The sequence below is a fragment of the Littorina saxatilis genome, unplaced genomic scaffold (genome assembly GCF_037325665.1).
Source record: "Littorina saxatilis isolate snail1 unplaced genomic scaffold, US_GU_Lsax_2.0 scaffold_581, whole genome shotgun sequence".
NCBI lineage: Eukaryota > Metazoa > Mollusca > Gastropoda > Littorinimorpha > Littorinidae > Littorina > Littorina saxatilis.
In genome coordinates this window covers 34797-59617 of record NW_027126271.1, presented here as the reverse complement: position 1 = coordinate 59617, position 24821 = coordinate 34797, and the positions used below count along the sequence as shown (strand labels likewise).

General features: G+C 41.0%; 1 protein-coding gene across 1 annotated transcript; it reads right to left on the bottom strand.

The window, feature by feature from the left end:
* Window positions 1-12378: 12378 nt before the first annotated feature.
* On the bottom strand, window positions 12379-24243 carry LOC138954722 (uncharacterized). Its single transcript, XM_070326495.1, has 2 exons — window positions 24015-24243; window positions 12379-17296 (listed from the first exon to the last, which is right to left on the bottom strand). Exon 2 carries the CDS (start codon window positions 16053-16055, stop codon window positions 14826-14828), a length of 1230 nt encoding a protein of 409 aa, XP_070182596.1. The 5' UTR covers window positions 16056-17296; window positions 24015-24243; the 3' UTR covers window positions 12379-14825.
* Between the last annotated feature and the right edge of the window lie 578 nt (window positions 24244-24821).

Here is a 24821-nt window from a genome sequence, read left to right as displayed (position 1 = left end):
AGGAAATATGACTGATCTGCCTAAAGTGCTGGTTAATGCAGGTGTCACACACCCCACGTTGTCACCACTCGAATATAATCACAAATATAAAAGATGACAACGGTGGTCAACGGGGTGCAAAGACATGGTGCACTTAGCTTTGTTTTGCCACTGGGTGGACGGCCTGTAATTAGTTCATAGTCTCCACAACTGCTCCATAGAATGTAGTGCCGGCTGGCGTTGTTACGAAGCAGGGAAAAGTGGAGACATCAGGCGCCTCACCCAGTCGCTGGTTAGCTGGTTATATCAGATGATCCCGGTTACAGCGTCTGCAGTTAACATGTCCCGCAGATAGGCAGCAAAACAGCCAGCAACGGTAGAAGATGAAGAAAGGCTGCAACAAAAAGCCTCGGTGCACTAGACATGTCATGCTACCCCTCACACCCCACCTTTAAACATGTCACCCTGACATATTTCATCGAGCACGTGGGCCTGCACAAACGGACTTTTACAACAACAAATCAGCCATTTTCCGTCCTTCTCTCCATATCTGCAAAAACCATATACAGATTAGTATTTTAGCGTCACAAAGAGCAAATTATGCGCTAACCTGGAAAGAACAACAGAGAGTATTTCATTCCACAAACACAGACTCGTCAACAGCGTTAAATAATGATTTATTACCTCAAAAAGCCTATGAATGCAGCACTCTCATGGAAGCAAAACCCGCTTCCTCCTTTGAATGGCCTCTGTTCGTCAACAGCGACACACCATCCAACCTCTTGCTGACTCCTTTCTGCGGTGAAATTACCGTTCTCCCCAGCGCTGAGTTTTCGAGTGTCCAGTTAACATGTCTCAGACAGACAACCTTGACAAAATCACGTGACTCACCCTGTCACATACCCCAGTTCAGTTATCGACAATCCTGCCTCGACAGCAGAAATCACCACCGTGAAATCCGTGCGACACAATATCCGTGTTTGTTCTGCGCTGTCAGCAAAACCCACCCGTTGGCAGAAAGCACAGGCGCTTTCTATCGCAATTTGACCAAGAGAAGGCACCCCACCGAGTGACACTTTCTTGATCCATGTCACCTAATCGTGACAGTGTGCGTGTGTGTGAGTGTATATGTGTGTGTTTATGTGTGTGTATGTGTGTGTGTATGTGTGTATGTGTGTGTGTAGAGCGATATGTAAGTAAACTACTGGACCGATCTTCATACCAAGGAAATCTCATGTAAAGTTTCATGAAGATCGGTTCAGTATTTTAAAAAAACAATGTCATCTGATTCTGTTTGGTATCGCGATTCCAACAACATATATAGATATATTATGTTTGGTTTAAAAGCAAGGTCTGAAAATTAGAAAGAATATCAAAACGCGCGTTTAACTGTGAAATGCTGTACGCTAATGCGCTTCTTCTTCTGTCTTCTTCTGCGTTCGTGGGCTGAAACTCCCACGTACACTCGTGTATTTTGCACGAGTGGAATTTTACGTGTATGACCGTTTTTTACCCCGCCATTTAGGCAGCCATACGCCGTTTTCGGAGGAAGGCTAATGCGTTATACTGGCTTGTCACTTTCTGAACGATCCCTGTTGTGTGAACGTGTCGGCAAGTCCGCAAGACATGAATGCCGGTGACACAGCTGTGGAGTATATGTGTGGTCAATTTCATTTTGTCAGTTGGAAGGGTTGACTAAATGTAGTAATATCGCTTCACGCAAATCGTTTTGACATGACGAGATTTGGAAGTGAATAGAGAGGTCGACTTCGAGGAGTTAGAACATAACGAATGAACAGACTTGTGTTTGTTTACCCTCTATCGCGGCCTTTGAAGGCAAGACGTTATCCCTCGTACACAGTTTCCCCTCATTGGGTTACACACGGACAACACATATTTTTTGTTTCCGAGACAAACGTGACTTATCATTCTACAACTGATTGTGATATGCGTTTATTTGCTTAAAGTTAACATGCTGATATGGGATTGTTCACCGCAGACCTGGATTCCACATATCACTATCTATTTAAGGTATAAACTTGTTAACAATAACATACAATAAAACAACACTATTTCCTTCGTGGTTTGCTTGCAGAATTCTGTTTGTGCGTGTGCTTGTGTGTGTGAGAGAGAGATGAACGTTTTGTGCAATAACGCATCCTTTGAACACTAACCATAATATCCTTATTATGTACATAGTAAAGGAAACGCTCATGCAAAGAGTTTAGTACCAATAAAACGCCCACCCCCAAGTTTTGGACGAAATTGAGGGGGGGGGGGGCGTATACAAGGTAGTTTACGGTATATTTTAAGGTAATGCTAAAGTTGTAGTGTTTCATTCGTCTTTATGTTATTACACATAAGCTTCAAGACCTGTATTTGAGATAATTAAGTACATTACTATTATTTGACTTACACGGCCTGGCTGCACTCTTAAACGGATATTGTATTACTGTTGTAGAAAACTAGCTTTGTGATGAAGCGTTAAAATACGAAATTATTGTTAGCGATCTTTTGCAGTACAGGGCATGTCATCATCAGGTAGTGTGAAGAACAGGGTAGGTGGTCCAAGAGACTTAAACCTTGCAAGTAAATCGTACAGTGCATAACGAAAACAAGCGCCACTTCTCTTGATGTTTTTACATTTAGTCAAGTTTTGACTAAATGTTTTAACGAAGGGGGGGAATCGAGACGAGGGTGTGGTGTATGTGTGTGTGTGTGTGTGTGTGTGTGTGTGTGTGTGTGTGTGGTGTGTGTGTGTGTGTGTGTGTGTGTGTGTAGAGCGATTCAGAGTAAACTACTGGACCGATCTTTATGACCTTTTTCATGAGAGTTCCTTGGTATGATATCCCCAGATGTTTTTTTCATTTGTTTGATAAATGTCTTTGATGACGTCATATCCGGCATTTTGTAAAAGTTGAGGCGGCACTGTCACACCCTCATTTTTCAATCAAATTGATTGAAATTTTGGCCAAGCAATCTTCGACGAAGGCCGGACTTTGGTATTGCATTTTAGCTTGGAGGCTTAAAAATTAATTAATGACTTTGGTCATTAAAAATCTGAAAATTGTAATTAAAATTATTTTTTTATTTAAAACGATTCAAAATTACGTTTATCTTATTCTTCATTATTTTCTGATTCAAAAAACATATAAATATGTTATATTCGGATTAAAAACAAGCTCTGAAAATTAAAAATATAAAAATTATGATTAAAATTAAATTTCCGAAATCGATTTAAAAACAATTTCATCTTATTTCTTGTCGGTTCCTGATTCCAAAAACATATAGATATGATATGTTTGGATTAAAAACACGTTCAGAAAGTTAAAAAGAATAGAGATATAAAGGAAAGTCGCCAATCCCGGAACAGTCGGCTAACTTGGAACACCTCAATATGCGGTCAACGGGAAACAATTCATGAAAAATTTTTTAGCAGAAATGTCTGGTGACCTCCTCCAATGTTATTGCAAAAAGAAAAATGGCAACTGCGGCAAAACCAAAGAAGAGGTACGTTTTTTTATCTTTTCTCCCTTCTTCTTCTTATTTCTATTGTCTAGAATTCGTTTTATTACTCTTTATCTATATACGTTCACATAAAATGTTGATTGCTATTACAAACCTACATCAATGTGTTACACTATGAACGGGGAAAAAAGATTGGACACGTCACATGTATCCTACAGCTAAAGTCGAAATCCATGCAGGTGCCATGCGGCTATGCTGGAACACATATAGAGGCAAACATGGAACAGTGTTCCAGCTTTGACGCATTCTGTTCCATCTTACCCTCATCAAACGATAAAGTAAACACTGGCGTTTTTAGTCCGTGGCAGGCTAATTGCCCCCTGGATAATTGTTCCCCGACAACTGCCCCCCCCCCCTCCGGATAATTGCCCTACTAGGACAATTGCCACCCGGACACCTGCCCCCCCCCCCCCCCCCCCCCCCCCCCCCACCGAGGGAGGACAACTGCCCCCCGGACACCTGCCCCCCAATTTTTTTCTCACCACTCTTCGTGCAAGTTTTTGCAAAAGCCGTTCACTTCAATAAGAGTGTGTGTGTGTGTGTGTGTGTGTGTGTGTGTGTGTGTGTGTGTGTGTGTGTGTGTGTGTGTGTGTGTGTGTGAGTGTGTTTGCTGGTGTAAATGCGGGCGTAAGTGTGGGCGTGCAAGTGTCTGTGTCGGTTTGTCTGTGTGTATGTCTGTCAGTTTGTCTTTGTCTGGGTGTTTACAGTATTTATGTGTATGTGTCTATATGTGTGTGAGTGTGTGTGTATATGTGTGTGTGTGTGTTTGCGCGCGCGCGCGTGTGTGTATGTGTGTGTGTGTGTATTCAAACCAGGAAGCATTATAGATATCGTTGAGAAAACAAATTATAGACTTCCATTACCTATGAATACCCTCTAGACAACAATACAACACTTGATAACTCCCTAAACATACAGACAAGAATGGGGTGGCTATTCAGTGTCACGGGGGGCAATTGTCCTAGGCGGGCAAATGTCCAGGGGGCAGTACTGTTGTCCGGGGGGGGCAGTACTGTTGTCCGGGGGGGGGGGGGGAGGGGGGCAGTTATCCGGGGGGCATTTAGCATAGAACCGTTTTAGTCACGTACTCAATTCTCTTTTCAGTTTTATTGTATTTTTTCTATCAATACGTTTTATTGAATGGTTGATTGATTTGTTTTACAGTATTTTGGGACCCGCCGGACGGTGGCTACCCGAAGAAATGGGCTGCGCGTTGTCGGCTGTCAGAAACGGGGAAATGGGTTTGCGTTGCGCATCAAGAACATTTGGTGTTCCTGTCACGACTCTCAAAAGACATCTAGAAGGAAGAAACAAATTTGCAAAAGAAGAAATACAATGCACATGGTGCAGTGCCAGCAGTGCTCTTTATGGGTACACGAGGATTGTGCTGTCAGCAGAGGACAAAGGGACTTTGTCTGCGACAGCTGTACATAGTTATTTGTTTGTGTTATTTGCTTTGCGGCTTTATGCGTATTGATTTTAGCATTTAGTTAATTGGGCAGGTAGCCCTTTTAATATCTGTTTGTGATCAGAAGAGGGGTAAAAATTATGCTGCGAAATATCTTGGTACTGCTTCTTGTGTGGCACCAACACCCCTTTGAACATTATACAGTGCCAGCAGTATACACACATTGATCACACGAGGACTGCACTGAAAGTAGAAAACAAAAGGACATTGAGTGAAAAATCGTTTCTTAGCTTCTTTTTTCATGTTTTACAAAAACAGTCTTTTTATCCGACTTGTTTAGACCTAGCCCTTATTTATCTTTTTTTTCACATTCATATTGAGGCATTAATTGTTATCAAATTTACTATTTCTTTGGTAAAAATCCAATGTTATGTGGAAAAACAGACATTTAAATAAAATGGCTAAATCAAAATGATTGTTATGACGTATGAATTTATCTTGTGTGTGTGGCAATGTGTAATTGTGTGCGTGTGATTGAGAGTGTGTGGGTGTATATATGTGTGTGTGAGACACAGACAGAGCTAGAAAGAGAGTCAGTGTGTTTTTGCATGTGTTCCGAGTTTGACAACACAGTGTTCCACTTTACACACCCATGCGTCCAACCTGGAACAAATGCAGAAATTTTTATAATGGTCAGTTTGATGAGTTGCGTGACTTTTATTTTATCTTATGTTGTTCGTTTGTTTACTGATAGAGTCTAGTATGTGACAATATAAAAAACGCTTTGCAATAATATTTTTTTTGTCTGGTACGGCTGTTTCTCCTTAACTGTTCCAGGTTTAGCGACATTCCCAGAAAGGCGTGCTATCCTCCTCAGCGCAACCGCTACCGCGCTTTTCTGGATTGTTAATTTCACTGTCTTTGCCACGAGCGGTGGACAGACGATGCTACGAGTGCACGGTCTTGCGGAAAAAATGCAATGCGTTCAGTTTCATTCTGTGAGTTCCACAGCTTGACTAAATGCAGTAATTTCGCCTTACGCGACTTGTTTTTTACTGACATGTATAAGGTGTCATAGACACCGGGGTTGACACCAGCATCCTTGAGATCTTGTGCACACACTCTGTTCAAATTTCCTGAAGCCAATGGAGATTTCACCTGCATGTAAAATGAAGCAACTTAGTTTAGCTGAAATGTATCAAACGCTACAGTGGACTGAAGGAAATACATCGTATGTGTAAGTTCGACAACTATCTATGTTGAACCGTCTTTTTTTTGCAAATACATTGACAGTGAAATATGTGTAGGGCTTAGATGATTAAAAGCATTTTAATCATCAGGGAAAAGCCAAGAAAATGCAATTTCTTCTCCATTTTCAGTTACAGAAATATACAAAGGGACATGCAGGGATTTTTGCCCAAACAGCGTTCTTCCAGAAGGAACATGCAGTGTGATGCTTAATTTGACTGAAGACCAGAATTACATACTGGCACCATCACTTCATGCCAAGTTTTGTCAAAACTGGTTTTAAAGCTTATGTCAGAACTATTACCTTGTTCAGTTTAGAACCTACTAAACCTAAGTGTAGGCATTTATACAGATGATTCGGTTCTTTGATAAAAAGGATTTAGAAACGTTTTCAATATCAGTAACTTCATGTCTGAACTGCGGTGTTACAAAACGTAACAATAGCTTTGACTGAAAAGACATAGTTGTGACTTCACTTGTTATTGACGTTAGTGCAAAAGGAAATGAGCTCTTGTGACACCTTACCTTCAGTTGTACGATGACGTGTGGCTCAAGTTTTCAGCATAATTTAAACGAAGTTGTCACTAGCTCATTATAACTGCCATGATAATTGTACAGACGAGAGATGCATACACGTTTCTCAGGAAAATCGTCCTTGTTCTTTGTTCACGACTCGCAAGCTGCTCAGTTTTCCTCACAGAATGAAACAGTCTCTACAGCCTTTCCATGGCTTGTGGCTTTTCCTTTCTCGCACACAGTGCCTTTCATATATAGCAGTGACTAGCTAAGGGTGTGTCTGACACGCATGGACAAGGAGTACGTATGAAGCTTGCATTCCTACAAGCAAGAGTATTCATTCTATCACACCCCAATCAAACCCGAAGAGTTATTTTCGGAGTTCGGCTTTTGTGCCCATATAATGGAAGGGCGCTGGTTCTGTGCGACGTTTACTTTTCGAGATAGGTGTGGCTGACGAAGAACAGGACGTCACATTCCAAATAAGCACGATTATGTTGCAGGTGTAAGCCGCTGAGATTGTATTTCTTCGGGAGGTTTCCGCAAAAATAGATATTACACGATTTGCGCGAAACTGACAGTTGAGAAGCAGACGATCTCTGAGATCTCTGTTCGTCTGGTGATAACGTTATTTTGTATGATAACGATTAACTTGCAAACTAAAGTATACAATTTGGTGTTAATTATGTGTCACAGATTTATATCAGATATCGATCATTTAATACTGTGTGTAAATATGGGTAGCATCTTACTGTATGGCGGCTCGCTTTCCCCAGAGAGAGGGTAACCTCACAGCTAGGACTATATAGCATATTATCCTTATCCTTATCCTAATGCTGTGTTTGGATCCGAACTGTACTCTCAGAGAAAAGATGTACAATGTTTTGACAGACAGTGTGTTAAATACATACACATCAAAACACCGATAATTCGTTAGAAATTGTCTAATTTATTAAAAATCCAAGCGGGACGCATCTACACTTTTTTCGTCATAAATGTGTTTGTGTGCAGAATTTTTCATCAAATTAATCGACAGATGTTATATATTACAGTTTATGACAGTTTACAGGTTTTTTGTTTTTACATTTAGTCAAGTTTTGACTAAATGTCTTAACATAGAGGGGGGAATCGAGACGAGGGTCGTGGTGTATGTGCGTGTGTGTGTGTGGGTCTGTGTGTGTGTGTGTGTGTGTGTGTGTGTGTGTGTAGAGCGATTCAGACTAAATTACTGGACCGATCTTTATGACATTTTACATGATAGTTCCTGGGAATGATATCCCCGGACGTGTTTTCCTTTTTTTCGATAAATGTCTTTGGTGACGTCATATCCGGTTTTTTGTAAAAGTTGAGGCGGCACTGTCACACCCTCATTTTTCAATCGAATTGATTGAAATTTTGGCCAAGCAATCTTCAACAAAGTCCGGACTTCGGTATTGCATTTCAGTTCGGTGGCTTAAAAATTAATTAATGACTTTGGTCATTAAAAATCTGAAAATTGTAAAAACAAATATTTTTTTATAAAACGATCCAAATTTACGTTCATCTTATTCTTCATCATTTTCTGATTCCAAAAACATATAAATATGTTATATTTGGATTAAAAACAAGCTCTGAAAATTAAAAATATAAAAATTATGATCAAAATTAAATTTCCGAAATCGTTTTAAAAACTATTTCATCTTATTTCTTGTCGGTTCCTGATTCCAAAAACATATAGATATGATATGTTTGGATTAAAAACACGCTCAGAAAGTTAAAACGAAGAGAGGTACAGTAAAGCGTGCTATGAAGCACAGCGCAACCGCTACCGCGCCAAACAGGCTCGTCGCTTTCACTGCCTTTTGCACTAGCGGCGGACTACGTTCAGTTTCATTCTGTGAGTTCCACAGCTTGACTAAATGTAGTAATTTCGCCTTACGCGACTTGTTTCTTTTTCCAGGCTTCATTGCAGCTTTTATTGCTCAAATCCTCGATCGCATGAGAACAGCACAGAACTCAGTGGGCAGCCCCAGTTTACATGTTGTTTACACTCAATCTCACTCCACTCGTCGGCCTGAAGCAAAACTTCCCTTCAGCTGTTGACTGAAAGGTGATGCCTCAAAAAGACACAGTCCTATTCTGCCGTAGGCGTGGCCCACTCTGAGTCATCATCGTCGTACCAGGAAGAGGCCGGTATGCTTTACAATCGGAACCCAGTGCTACTTTCACACGAACACACCCATGGTAGAATGTCAGTCATCTTTATCACGCACGCACGCACCCACCATAGCACGCACGTTCTCTTGCATGTACGCAAGCACGCACGCAAACACACATACACACACACAGACACAGACAGACACAAACACACACACACACACACACACACACATACACACACACATACATATAAACATACACACTCACACACACACACACACACGCAAACACACACACACACACACACATACACATATACGTATAAACACACACACACACACAAACACACACATACACACACTCTCAGTCTCACACACAGACACCGCGCACACACACACACACACACACACACACACACACACACACACACACACACACACATAGGGTATTTTCGCCTATTTGTGGACATATAGGGCCTACATTGTGCATCATTTTTGTACTTCCGTCAAAATGCAGTAATATGCGGACCTGTTTTGACTTTTTTGTTTGAAGAGATAGAAAGTTGAAAATAAATGGAATGTTTAGGGAATTCGATATAAAGGTGTCAAAAAAACTTTTACTTCGATATTTCACTAAATATAGTGTTCGGAACGATTTGAAAAAAGCAGCAATATGCGGACAAGTCACTATTTCTAACCAATTTGCGGACTTCAAAACAACAGAGCTATCTCTGAATTGTAGTGGTCCGCAAATTGCTGTATTTGTTGTGTAAGGACTTACATCTGCTTATCTACAGAGCTGGTAAGAGCAAATGAGCGGTCGGTTGAACAAACATCGTTGACACAGGAGCAGTACGTTGTAAAGGCAATAAACTCATAAACGAGTGCTGCCTTTCCAGGACTTTTTATGAAGTTGTTGCTTAACATACATTTTGCTTGGGGGGTCAGAATTATGTAAATCACATCAGTGCCTGCAAGCTCCTCAGGAACTAAAGAATACAAGAAGGGTTTTAGAAGGAGTGTGTGAGTAAGACAGACACAAGATTAAAACAAAAACACAGAGAGACTAATGGGGGAAAGAGAGAGAGAGAGAGAGAGAGAGAGAGAGAGAGAGAGAGAGAGAGAGAGAGAGAGAGAGGGAGACAATGACAATGACAATGACATTGACAATGACAATTCTTTATTTTACGAGTGTAAGTACAGAATAAGCATAGGAATACTTTTTTGCATCTGACCCTCGCCCTAAAGAGGGACTAATTCTACTATAATAACTACTACTACATAAAAAAACATAATAAGTGAAATAGTATACGTTTATCAACATAAGCGCATTATAGGTGCAAAGCAAAACTTGTGTAAAAGTCCCTCAATAGTACATCAACTCTGCAAAATGATGGATTTTGTGCAGAACATCATAAATTCGTGGGGGAAAAAAACACGTTAATTAAAACAATGAGTGACTGTATCCGAAAAGAACATAACAATCAAGATTGTATTATTCTCATTATATGCGATATATATTTGTTTCTGAAAGAGTCTGTACTTGTAGCTTCCCGTAGGGCATTCGGAAGAACGTTCCAGAGACGGCTACCAGAATAAACTAGACTAGACTTAAATAAGTCTATCCGAGGAAGAGGAGTGTTACATTTCATAAGGTGGTGTGCATTCTTCAAAGAGAACTTTGAGCAAATGATGTGGGGTAAAGTTTCGGATATAATTTTTTGCATAAGGATTCCTTTGTTATAAAGCAGTCTTGACTTTAGAGGTAGGATCCCTAAGTATATGTAGTCTAATTTTGTGAGAGTAGTCTGCTTTAGTAATACTACTTTTAGCGCTCTTTTTATGTACTCGGCTAAGTGGTTTTAAGGAATTTTCACTTGCTGAGTCCCATAAAGTGGATGCATAATCAATAACAGATTGGATATGAGCAATGAAGAATAACTTCCGGGTGTGGCAGTTCAAGAAGTGTTTAATTCTAGATAGGAGATATACTTTCTTTGACACCACTTTACTAAGTTGCTCTATGTGAGTTGACCAAGACAAGTTGTCATCGATAACAAAACCCAGCACTTTGTGATGATCGACTTGTTCAACTATTTCACCATCCAACATTGAGTTACAACAGGGAGAATCAGTCAGCGAGACATTGAGACAGACAGATAAACAGAAAGGAGGGGGGGGGGGGGATTGAGGAAAAGAGGGGGTGAGGGAAAGAGGGGGAGGGCAGGGGAGAGATCGAGAGAGACAAAGATAGAGAAGGTTGTTTAACGTCCCTTTAGCCATTATGGCGATACCTGACTGGGACAGAGGCAGACAGACAGACAGATAGAGGTAGACAGATAGAAACATAAAGAGAGAGAGACCCAGTTTCTGTCCTGCGTAAATGTTTCAGTTTTCAAAACACATACATATATATAATTGCATTTCTGCCGCGTAAGGTCCTCGGCTGCGTTCACCAACTTCCCTGGCAAAAACTCAAGTTGGTGTGTCATCCTCATCACAATCTCTGAAAACCCATGTCTGAACCTCGCATTTTTCATGATCCGCTTATAACTTCGACCATTATCTTTAATATTCACTGAGACTCGGCATGTAACCACTACGTATCCTACTCATGTGTGGGTATCATACCACACAATGTCATAAAACCTGAACACAAGAAAACTGCCAAACTACGTTATCCCAAATACATAGTAGTTAACTCATGACATTACAGTATGTGCAAACTAAGCGTTTAAAGGTCAAACGTACCAATATTCCACAAAAAGTAAGAATCTGTGAGAGTTGATAATGCTGAAGCAACTGTTAACATCGCATTTAAACAAATATAGTATCGTGGGTACAAAGACAAATATATATACTGAACATTCTTCATCTACACAACGTTAAGAGCAGGATGTTTAGCACCTCTCTGAGCAACAAATATACAGCTACCCACCTCACGTTTTTCTCACGAGTTAATGCGAACCGTATCTTAGCATAGTTAAATTTGTGAAGCGGCGCTATATAAGCTATCTATCTTTATCTTTTGTGTTACGCCAACAAAACACGATTTATCTATTTTTCCGGCGTGAAGATATATGACTCATCACGGCCACGCGATACGTGTACCCGGATCATCGAGACGTCTCACTCTACTGCACATACGGGTCGCGAAGAACTCATCGTGGGATCGTGGTGGTTGGGGGTTGAGCGTACTTGGGTTAGCAAAGATGTATTTGTGTGTAAGTTGTTACGTTTACGTCGGACAAAAGCTGCTGCCTTTCACATTTCTGCAACCCGGTTAATTGAGTCACGACTTGCTATAATCACGAGTACGCTGACGTTCGAAGCAAACACAGACCGTGAAAGGAGCAAGCTTACCCGGATTCTTGTTCGTCTCATGTGACTGCACATCCAGATCGAGATGAACTCAGCCGAGGACCTCATTCGGCAGAAATGCAGTTATGTATGTGTTTTGAAAACTGAAACATTTACGCAGGACAGAAACTGGGTCTCTCTCTCTCTTTATGTTTCTATTTGTCCAGATCTATCTGTCTGTCTGTCTGCCTCTGTCCCAGTCCGGTATCGCCATAATGGCTAAAGGGACGTTAAACAACCGTCTCTATCTTCTGTCTTGTGTGTGGCGCACGTTATATGTCAAAGCAACTCCGCCCTGATATGGCCCTTCGTGGTCGGCTGGGCGTTAAGCAAACAAACAAAGAAACAAACAAACCAGAATTATGATCTCATTCAAAAGAGATCTAAATTCCGATTCTTTTTTTTTAATTTTTTTTTATCTATTTAGATAGATTCGGAATCCACGCAGATTTCAATCTAAGCCATGCCATGTACATAAAACCTGCTTTCTGTGATACTTTTACAAGTAAATGTCGCGTTTTGGGAAGTTGTAGGAATTAAACGTAGCTTTTTGGGGAGCTTTCACAAGCACAATATTGCTGTCTGTGTAGCTTTACGTAGAAAATGAAGGTTTTTAAGGAGATTAAAGATACCACTTCTTGTGAAGCTTTGAAGAGTAAATTTAGATAATTTGTTTTAGATTGAAGATGTAAAGATCGATTTCTGTGTAGCTTTAAGGAGTCAATGCAGATTTCTATGGATATTGGAGATGTATAATTAAGGCTTTCTGTGTAGCTTTAAGTAGTATATTGAGATTTCTATAGAGGTTTAAGAAGTATACAAATAGCTCTATGTGTAGCTTTCAGGAGTAAATACAGGCTTCTGCTGGAGACAAAAAATGTAAATACGAGGTATGATCCAAACAAAATGACCGACTGTGATTTTTGCGGGGACTGTTTGCCGTATCTGACTAACACTACGGCAGTCCCTAGAACTACTCTCTTCCTACATCGACTGATGCAAAACAGCAAGAGCCTCAGCCAATCAGAAAGTGACTGACTCTCTTTCGGAGGTACTTTTCACATCTGACTGCTGAACTCGTGAGTAAGGTTTGGTAATACTATTTTAAAACCTCTACGCTACATTCTATTCACTCTGCTAGTGATACCAAAGGTTTTGCCTTTCAAATGATTTATTACTTGTTGTGATCAGTGACCCAGCTTATGTGTTCATGAAACCGTTTTAATCATGTTGTTTGGATCATACCCCCCCCCCCCCCCAAAAAAAAAAAAAAAAAAAAAAAAAAAATCACTTTCTGTGTAGCTATCGGAAGTAAATCTCGCTTTCTGTAAAGCTTGAAATAAGTAAATATCGCTGTCTGGGATAATATGGTAATACATTTGCTTGTTAAAATCAAATTACCTTTATTATCTCACATGGAGACATTGCAGTGGTGGTACATATAACATAAAAACAAACGAAGGACTACAACATTAATAGTATATTTGAATATTGTATTTGAATATAAATTATGTAATATAAATAAACATTGTTCTCAACTAAAACACCTGTCTGTATACAAATCTGACGCTGTTAAGATTTAAAACAGATATGTAAAATAGTCATATATAAAAATTGCTGTTTAATTCCGTTTAAAAATCACAAACTACCACATTGGAAATATATGCCGTTAAGATGTAAAAGATTTGTAAACACCAACACTTATTTAATCCCTCTAAAACAACAACTAGAGAACTTCCTCCTCATATAATCCAAACCAAAAACAGCAGCATCGGAATCACAAAAAACATTACTGTTTGTTTTAAAGCATAATGGACAATGGAATAAAACGTTTACTAGCCCTGACAGTTCTGTTTTGTTGGCACGCGGAACCGTCGACGCGATGGCAGGCGTTCAATGTTGTAGAATGTTGTTCGGCGTAAGTATCGTTTTTTGTGTGTGGTACTTGTATAAATATATGATTTTCTTTCATAAGTATTATAGATAATCTCATAAATGTATCACAAGTGTTGAAATAAATCACTGAATAGTGTACTGGTACCCATGGTATTACATTTTTCTAGAACTCGTTGCAGTGTGTGTGTGTGTGTGTGTGTGTGTGTGTGTGTGTGTGTGTGTGTGTGTGTGTGTGTGTGTGTGTGTGTGGCCAACTTACTGCAGCTAACTGTTGTATTTGCTTGCCGTTATTACAATACAATATTTATTCTTGGGGAAAAAACAACAACAACGATAACAAAGAACAGCGGACAAGATATCTTCAGGAATGAGTTTGTGAGGCTCTAGGTCGTCCATGTCCCAGGAAGGACGGTGAAGGTTAAATGTTCAAACCGTGAGACCAAAGATCACAATTTCTAGCGAGGAACTGATAATGCACAGGGCGCAGTACCGTGTAAACTCACATCCCCTATTATCAAAATCCGTGCATACAGGGGTGGGGTAGTTTACAGTATTGCACTCTCGCGAGAGAAAGCGATACATCGCTTTTATCTTCGAAACCCTCTTCCCCTCCTCGTCCTCATTCGTTCAAGAAATCCGGTAATAGCACTGAAACGGTTACCATGGGGATACTCGTGTAACCGTGACTTACACGCTAGCTGATAAGGCGAATCAATTTAAGTCTGATTTGGGAAATATGGGCTACAAAATATTTATGTACACAATGGAAACTTCTTAGGCAGAGATGTGTTGGTCTTTTGAGTGTTGAGGTCTGCCTGAAGTTCTTGAATCCAGTATGTTTCCCTGTCCTTTCTGTCTTTTTCCGATTTGATGACCTCGATCACTGTCCACTTCATATCACTCACGTCATGATTGGCTGTCTTGCAATGCTTCCGTATGGGTCCAGTCTTTGCGGAACGATGTGTTTTCATTCTGTCCATCATTCTTGTTCCAGTTTCTCCTACATACTGATACCTGAATTGAAAGTCTTTTTCCCGTGCTTGATGCCTTTCAGCCTGCCTCCTTTGCTGTGAACTCCTGCTCTCTGTCAAACATTTCGCATTCTCACAGGATATCAAGTAAACAGCATATTCTGTGTGGCATGAGAAACTGATTTTAAGTAGATACTCTTTCTCTGTCTTGTAGCTCGTGAACAGTTGCCTATGCGACACACTTTTGCAGGACTCGCACTTCTCACAGCATATCGGGACCGCAGGGATTATGAAGCTCTCAAGAACTTTTCTCAATGCTTCCACGTCGTCATCGCTGAGGGGTTCTTGTTTCTCTTCAAAACTTCTGTTAAGCGGTTCTTGTTTAATTTCTGCATCAAGTCTTTCAGGTTCTTTCGTGCTTTTGGCAGCAATCGCTTGTATTTCGGGACATCTGACTCCAGGATCTTGTTTGATTTTCAGTTCATGTCTTTGAGTTTGTTTCTTGTTTTTGAAATCTGTCTTTGCAGAGTCCTGTTGTACTTCCGAACCTTTGACTCCGGGCTCTCTTTTAAGTACTTCACCATGTCCCTCATGCTCTTGCTTGATGCCGAGAACTGTTGTTGTAGACTCTTCGTTCATCTCAGAATGTGTGACTCCGGGTTCTATTTTAATTTTGTGTTGTACACACTCTGGCTTGATGCTGACAGCTGGTGCTGCTGTCTTCTGTTTCCCCTTAGATAGTGTGACTGGTGGTTCTCTTTTAATGTCCCTGCCATGTCTTTCATATTCTGTCTTGATATCGATAGCTTTTGCTGTGGACTCCTGTTCCCGGTCCAAACCATCTGTCATATTTCTGACAGCACGCAAACCTGTGTCTCGAATTTCGGCACTCAAAGAACATATCTTGTCAAAGTTTTGAATGATGATATCAAACCTCTGTTCTATTAAGCGTGCCGTTGTCTGGCCCCAGGTTGTAGTATCATCAGGCGAGCTATGCCCACCTTCAGCCATTGTGTGTTGCTGCGTTAGAACGACCAAACGCTACTCGTCAGATTCTTAGATTGATAGAAAATGCCAAGGACAACAATTCTATCGTCTTTTGATCTGCAAAACAATGCAAATTTTGCTATTCTAAGAGATGATTGTTTGGTTATTGGTTTTGAACGTCCTTTCAGCCTATTTGGCTATGCAGTACGGATTCAAATGTGTTCCATTTCTCAGTTTACGTGGTGGTTGGTCTCCGTGTTTGGAACTATTTTCAGTTAGGTCCAACACAGTAAAATGAACCAGGTTTTAAAAAGCTGGTGTCTTTTGGCGCTTGTTACTTCAATGGTTTTAAGAATTCCCTGATCTTTAAAAATGCGTGATCTTTCAAAAGTCACAAATCCTGTGCGGGGAGAGGTAGGGTGGAACGTACGAGAGGGTACCCCATACAAAAAACAATAACAAGTGGGTAGTTCCTTTGCCTGTATATATTGGTTTGCTTCTCACTCGTTAGTTTGTATGTCTAACTGCGTGTTCCTTTGTTTGATTAGTTTATTGACCAATACTAATGTTGAAAACAATAATGACGACCCTGCCCCATGTACTCGGAAGTGTTTACAAGTAACACATGAAAGAAACGAACTCACTCAAGATAATCGCTGTTTGTCCTTTGGTATACCACAGACTTAATTTTAACAAAGAAACATTATATTTTACAGCTATCAGACAAAAAATGGCAATCTAAATTCCAATCTCACACAACTCTGGTTACCAAAGCAAGACAGACATCAGTCAAAAGGCTATGTATTCTAAGGTAAACGGGTATGCCAAAGAAGAATGACTGTGGTTTTTTTTCCCCAGAGTATTAATTTGGAGAACAAAAGAGACAGAAACTCTTCAGCAGACTGTTCTGTTGGCGGCCATCTAACGGGGGTCAGGGAAGGTCATCCCCGCCAAGTCCTCCCGGACGTTGTCTGACCAGCTCTTGAATTGTCTCTCTTGAACATGTAGCTTTACCAGAAAGGGAGCTGCTGTTACTAGTCATTTCTCGAAGATACCAACCGTCGGATGGGAAAGTTGTGCACATGGCAAGATTCAGCGGTTACTAGTCATTTCTCGAAGATACCAACCGTCGGACGGGAACAAAGTACACAAGGCAAGATTCAGCGGTTATTGGTCATTTCTCAAAGATACCAGCTGTCGGAGAGGTAAGAGGTATGACTGCTGTCAGTCGGGCTGCTGCCTCGGACGCTCGCTTCCGCTTGAATCTGTACAGAAAATACGCATTCAGAATGAATACCGATTTTTGTCTCCTTGGGTTTTGATGATTATGATGATGATAATGATGATGATGATGATGATGATGATGATGATGATGAAGATGATGATGATGATGATGATGATGAAGATGATGATTACTTTTTTTTTTTTTTTTTTTTTTTTTCCTTCTCCCTCTTTCTTTTTTCTTTTTTCTTACATTTTTAAATCAACAGCTTAAAGATAGGGTTTGAAAAAAAAGAAAAAAAAGATGATGATTACTAACAAAAGCGGTACTGGTAGTGTTAAGTGACGTCGGTTGTGATAATATTGATGTTTATGACGATGATGATAATTACGACCATGATTACTAACCGCAGCAAAGATGGCAGTGTTGCTCGTGCGTATAACGTTCAAGCGATAGTAACAGCAGTCAGAGGATATATAAGTCCCTGTGTTTATAACAAAATTGTCCAACGTGATTAAATATAAATCTAAAGATCGAATACACAAAGTTGGCATTGCATTATGATAACGGAATGCATAAATTCTAACCTGCATAACATGTGCGACAGAAAAAAGGTTTGACATCGAGCGGGCTTTGCAGATTAACGCTGTTAAAACATGCACACTGGAGATCAGTCTCCACTGAAGCGTGAACGGTATGTCTCCACCAGTAATTATGTCGATGTGTATTTGACTTGGCATTATGTGCGTAAAACCTTGGTAAAATGTATAAGTATATTTCGATGTGTATTATTAATTGATTTGGAATTGTGTACATAGTTGTTTGTTATGTATGTTTTTTGTGAGGCGCTTGGAACTATTTTAGTATTTAGGCCATATACATATACGTATCATTATTTTTATTTACCCAAGCTATATACGCATACAAGCCCTATAGTAAGCTTGCCTCGCCTTTATACACTACACTGCCATGTCTGTTCACATTAAGCTATAACAAAATGAACACAGCATTTTGTACGGCTACTACCCAGGGAAAAAAAACCAAGCACTGTCCTTTGCTTTAGGGGGTCAGAAAAAACCACCGTTTGTCCTTGTGCTGTACGGTTTTGCGATTTATTCAGGGAACAGAACTCGCACAAAACGGCACAGTTACCGTGCTTTGTTTGGATCTGATGTAGCTCATGAATTATATGCTGTATGCATTAGATTCTAGAAATTGTCCCAGGCATCAACACCCTTCTGGTAAAGCTATTTACTGCTACGATCGTGTGACCCTTACTGCCGTATTTCTAAAACAAGTCGCGAAAGGCGAAATTACTACATTTAGTCAAGCTGTGGAACTCACAGAATGAAACTGAACGCACTGCATTTTTTCACAATGACCGTAGTCCGCCGCTTGTGCATAACGGAGTGAAACTGACGAACCTATTCAGCGCGGTAGTGGTTTCGCTGTGCTGCATAGCACGCTTTTCTGTACCTCTCTTCGTTTTAACTTTCTGAGCGTGTTTTTAATCCAAACATATCATATCTATATGTTTTTGGAATCAGGAACCAACAAGGAATAAGATGAAATTGTTTTTAAATCGATTGTGGAAATTTAATTTTGATCATAATTTTTATATTTTTAATTTTCAAAGCTTGTTTTTAATCGAAATATAAAATATTTATATGTTTTTGGAATCAGGAAATGATGTAGAATAAGATGAACGTAAATTTGGATCGTTTTATATAAACAAAATATTACAATTTTCAGATTTTTAATGACCAAAGTCATCAATTAATTTTTAAGCCACCAAGCTGAAATGCAATACCAAAGTCCGGCCTTCGTCGAAGATTGCTTTACAAAAATGTCAATCAATTTGATTGAAAAATGAGGGTGTGACAGTGCCGTCTCAACTTTTACAAAAAGCCGGATATGACGTCATCAAAAGTATTTATCGAAAAAAATAAAAAAATATCCGGGGATATCAATCCCAGGAACTCTCATGTCAAAATTCATAAAGATCGGTCCTGTAGTTTGGTCTGAATCGCTCTACACTCATACACACGCACAGACACAGACACACACACAGACACACAGACACACACACACACACACACACACACACACACACACACACACACACACAAGCACACACACACACACACACACACACACACACACACACACACACACACACACACACACACACACACACACCACGACCCTCGTCTCGATTCCAGACAGACAGACTGGCGGACGGTTTGACAGACACACGGACAGACTTATAGACTGATACTGAACTTTATTTGACAAGGATAACGATTTAAGGCTGGGCCTTTTCATTAACATCTGTCCTTGGGACTACAAACACACACACGTACACACACACACACAAACACACACACACACACACACACACACACACACACACACACACACACAAACACAAACACAAACAAACAAACAAACAAACAGACAAACAAACAAACAAAAAACACTACCGATTTACACTAAAACAGGAACATTCTTTCCATACCATCCTGAAGAAGGAAATTACATGCCGAAATATTGATTTAAACTGACCTAACCTGGTTATTGGTGTGATTTTATCTATACTGTTCAAAAAAAGAAACGCATAGTTGCTACTTGCCAAATTTGTTTTATTTTTCGAAAAAATTAACAGAAAATCCAATATTTAGATTATATGTTTGAAATTTGGTATGGACACAGTTGAATGCACACACAGTTCATTTGCATCTTCAAATCAATCAGTCAATCAATACGATTGGGTGCCGAGGCTGTCAAGTCAGTAGGGGGTGTGACTGCCTTGAGCAGCAACAACTGCCCGGCACCTTCTGGGCATGGACTGGATCAGATGCCGGATATCTTGCTGTGGGATGGTGTCCCACTCCTCCTGAAGTGCCTGCAATAGATCGCGGTGATTTGCCGGCGCTTCTTCTCGCCTGCGCACACGTCTGTCCAATTCATCCCAGAGGTGTTCTATCGGGTTCATGTCTGGTGACATGGATGGCCAGGGAAGCACCTGGACATGGTGGTCGGTGAGGAACTGGGTGGTGAGTCGTGCTGTGTGCGGGCGAGCGTTGTCCTGCTGGAATATGGCATCCTGGTCAGCCAGAAGAGGAAGGGCGTGTGGGCGCAGAATTTCTTCCACGTATCGCTGGGCAGTTATGCGCCCTTGGACGTGCACCAGGGTGCTCCTTCCAGCGGTATTGATCGCCCCCCACATCATGACGCCTCCACCACCATGAACGGGTGCCTCATCCACACAGTTGGGCGCGTAACGTTCGTTTACTCTCCGGTAGACCCTCCTCCGACCATCATGTCGCTGGAGCAGGAAGTAGCACTCGTCGCTGAACCACACGTGTCTCCAGTGATTCCGGACGGTCCAGCGAAGGTGCTGGTTGCCCCACTGCACTCGGTTCTGGCGATGGCGGCGGGTGAGGACAGCTCCTCTGTGAGGTCTGCGAGCTCTCAAACCAGCTTCATGCAGGCGGTTCCGCACGGTCTGGTCCGATAATCGGTGTGGCCCGGGGAGAGCCTGGACAGAAGATGAGGCCGACAGGAAACGATTCCGGAGGTGGCGGAGCCGTATGAAGCGGTCGTGAGCAGCAGTTGTCGCCCTTGGTCTTCCCGCTTGTGGCAAGTCAGCAACGGAGCCAGTGGCTTGAAACCTGACCCACAGTCTACTGATGGTGCTCTGGGACACGTGGAAGTGCCTGGCGATTGCACTTTGACTTTGGCCTGCTTGTAAACGACCCAATGCAATTTGGCGGTCTTCTCTGCTCAATCGGGCCATCTTTCGTCGCTGAATTGTCGTCTGATTTCTTTGTGGCGAACAATCCGCTTTTATGGGTTTTGGAAGACATGGTGAGAGCTCAATATTCCCCGAGTTTCACGAGATTACACTGAAGCATGACGAGTGGTCATGCCAAATGAGCAATTTTGACATTGTAGCCACTGATAACGCATGCGTCACGTGCAGAGCTCACTTGTGGCAATGGACGAAAGGTCGACGACCAGATAAACATTTTGTGCAGTTTGGTGGATATCCTTGTAGCCATATAACTAAATTAACCAAATATTACAAGCTATGCGTTTCTTTTTTTGAACAGTATATCTTTATTTATTAAAACAGGAACATTATAGAAGTTAGAATCCAAACGCATAAAATAAACATTTGTGAGATGATGACGATGATGATGATGACGATGATGATAATGATGGTTATGATGATGATGATGATGATGGTTGTGTTGATGGTGATGATGATGTTGATGATGATGATGATATGATGATGATGATGATGCAGTCATTTACACCGAATAGTCAATGATAATGGAGAGAGGGAGAAAGAGAGAGAGAGAGAGAGAGAGAGAGAGAGAGAGAGAGAGAGAGAGAGAGAGAGAGAGGGAGAGAGAGAGAGAGAGAGAGAGAGAGAGGGAGAGAGAGAAAGAGAGAGAGAGACAGACAGACAGAGACAGAGAGAGCGTGCGTGCGCGCGCGCGCGCGCGTGTGTGTGTGTGTGTGTGTGTGTGTGTGTGTGTGTGTGTGTGTGTGTGTGAGTTTGCAAACTGTGAGTCAGGATAGGTACAGGAGAGTACATGGGTGCGACATTTCCTTATGAGACTGATTTGTCTTATGCCTTATAAAAAAGGCCCTATTTTATCAATGCCCTACAAGAAATTAGGCCTTATTTCTTTATTCCCTAATTTGTTTTTATGACGTACAGATTTAAGGCCTTATTTACGGAGATTTGACCCTTTGTGTCAACGATAGAAATCTTCTTCTGGTAGCTACAACCTTCACACGATAGCCGCCCGTCTGACTGCGTTTTGAGACGAGATTATAAAAAACGCTGGCGCTGGACCCGAGTACTCTTCAGACTGGCTCGCTCCCCCAGTATGAAAGTTTTTGTCTTGTGCACGTGGATTTAAAAAAAAAATATATATATATTTATTTATTTTACACAATTAAAAAAATTATTAGAGTAAAATAAAACATTAAAACGTTCATAATAAACAATAGTAAACAAGAATTAAAAAAATTTTAAAAAAATTTGACCGCCCATGCCGGGAATCGATCCCGGATCACTTGGATTAAAAAAAAAATTATTTATTTATTTTACACAATTAAAAAAACTATTAGAGTAAAATAAAACATTAAAACGTTCATAATAAACAATAGTAAACAAGAATGAAAAAAAAAAATAGACCGCCCATGCCGGGAATCGAACCCGGATCACTTTGGCCATAGACTCTCTCGTGCTCTCTGTCTCTCTTTCACCGAGACCAAACCCTGCATTGTAATTTCTTTGCCGAGACCATTTCCCCACCCGTTGTCTGGCTTGCACTGAAATCATGCTTTTCTCGTCACTGCGTGACGTGTTCGCCGCTCAAGTCTCCCCTTTAGTTCAGGCTGTTCGCAAAGCGACCAGCCTCCCACCGCAAAAACTCCCACCGTTAAGAGTGGTGTTTGTGATTTATTTGGCATTTAGGTCCCAGGTAACATTATGAAGTTTTAATACGATCAATCGGACCTATTATCAAGTTAGTGTATCAACTTTTGAACGAACTGCGCCCAGTAGTTTCCCAGCAATAAGCTGTTAAGTCGAGACAGACAGACAGACAGACAGACAGACAGATACACAGACACACAATTAAAGTCTGCTGGACCCTCCTACTGCGTACTCGGGGAAAATTGAGATTTAGTATCATCGGTGATAGCAGCACTTGGCCTGTTTCTATTTCCCCGTCAGAGGAGGCTCAGCGCGAAAATGAGGCCACTGAGGTCACAACTGAGGCCCTGATGATGATAATTAATTTTAACGTCCTCTTAGAACCAATTGGCCTATCTTGTGACAGGTAGAGTTAATATACTTTACTATGATGTGGGGACAAGACACTGGACAAACATGCAAACAGAGAACACATAATTATGATCGTGTTATATATCTGGACGTCTGTTGTTGTGATGTTTCAAAATGGGGATGGAGGTAAAGATTGTGTACGCGGAATATGGTTGGACTGGAACGGTTTTGTAGGCTTATTTTTTTTATGTGGAATACTATTTTTATATCTATGGCTGAATAAGTAAACATATACATAACTGGAAAAGTAATACAATTAAAATTAAAAACAAGAAATAAAAGAATCTTAATTTAGCCAAAGGAAAATATTGAAATCATTTGCTCAGAATGGGGAACTTAATTTCAGGTAGGAGGGCAGTGTGTGCTTAAGCCTGGTTTGAGTAGAGCAGCGATGCTTTGTGTTTTAGGCGCTTTGGGGCCCTGCTCGGGATGGAGCATACGTGTGGCGTTTGGTAAAACTGATTACATTCAGTCGCATTCCTCGAGTTGTATTAACAATCCTTTGAGTAATGCGATTGTCTTTCTCTTGAAATGGTTATGGTCGACACCAGCATTAGTCCTTGTGTTAGTGTTGCTGGATGACTATCATGTACTTGTTTTACCCCCAGGCGGACCCCCCACCTCCACCCAACCTGACGCAAGCTCTCCCTCCCCCAATCTTCACCCCCCACCCGTCCCCTTCTAATGCTTAGGTCTGGAACAGGCGAAATCATATAGCTTTCCAAACGCTATAGGAAAAGAAGGATTTAGAAACGTTTTCAGTATCAGTAACTTCATGTCCGAACTGCGGTGTTACAAAACGTAACAATAGCTTTGACTGAAAAGACATAGTTGTGACTTCACTTGTTATTGACGTTAGTGCAAAAGAAAATGAGCTCTTGTGACACCTTACCTTCAGTTGTACGATTACGTGTGGCTCAAGTTTTCAGCATGATTGAAACGAAGTTGTCACTGTAGGCTCATTACAACTGCCATGATAATTGTACAGACGAGAGATGCATACACGTTTCTCAGGAAAATCGTCCTTGTTCTTTCTTCACGCCTGGCAAGCTGCTTTTCCTCACAGACTGAAACAGTCTCTACAGCCTTTCCATTGCTTGTGGCTTTTCCTTTCTCGCACACAGTGCCTTTATATACCAGTGACCAGCTAAGGGTGTGTCTGACACGCATGGACAAGGAGCACGTATGAAGCTTGCATTCCTACAAGCGAGAGTATTCATTCTATCACACCCCAATCAAACCCGAAGAGTTATTTTCGGAGTTCGGCTTTTGTGCTCATATAATGGAAGGGCGCTGGTTCAGTGCGACGTTTACTTTTCCAGATAGGTGTGGCTGACGAAGAACAGGACGTCACATTCCAAATAAGCACGATTATGTTGCAGGTGTAAGCCGCTGAGATTGTATTTCTTCGGGAGGTTTCCGCAAAAATAGATATTACACGATTTGCGCGAAACTGACAGTTGAGAAGCAGACGATCTCTGAGATCTCTGTTCGTCTGGTGATAACGTTATTTTGTATGATAACGATTAACTTGCAAACTAAAGTATACAATTTGGTGTTAATTATGTGTCACAGATTTATATCAGATATCGATCATTTAATACTGTGTGTAAATATGGGTAGCATCTTCCTGTATGGCGGCTCGCTTTCCTCAGCATCTTACTGTATGGCGGCTCGCTTTCCCCAGCATCTTACTGTA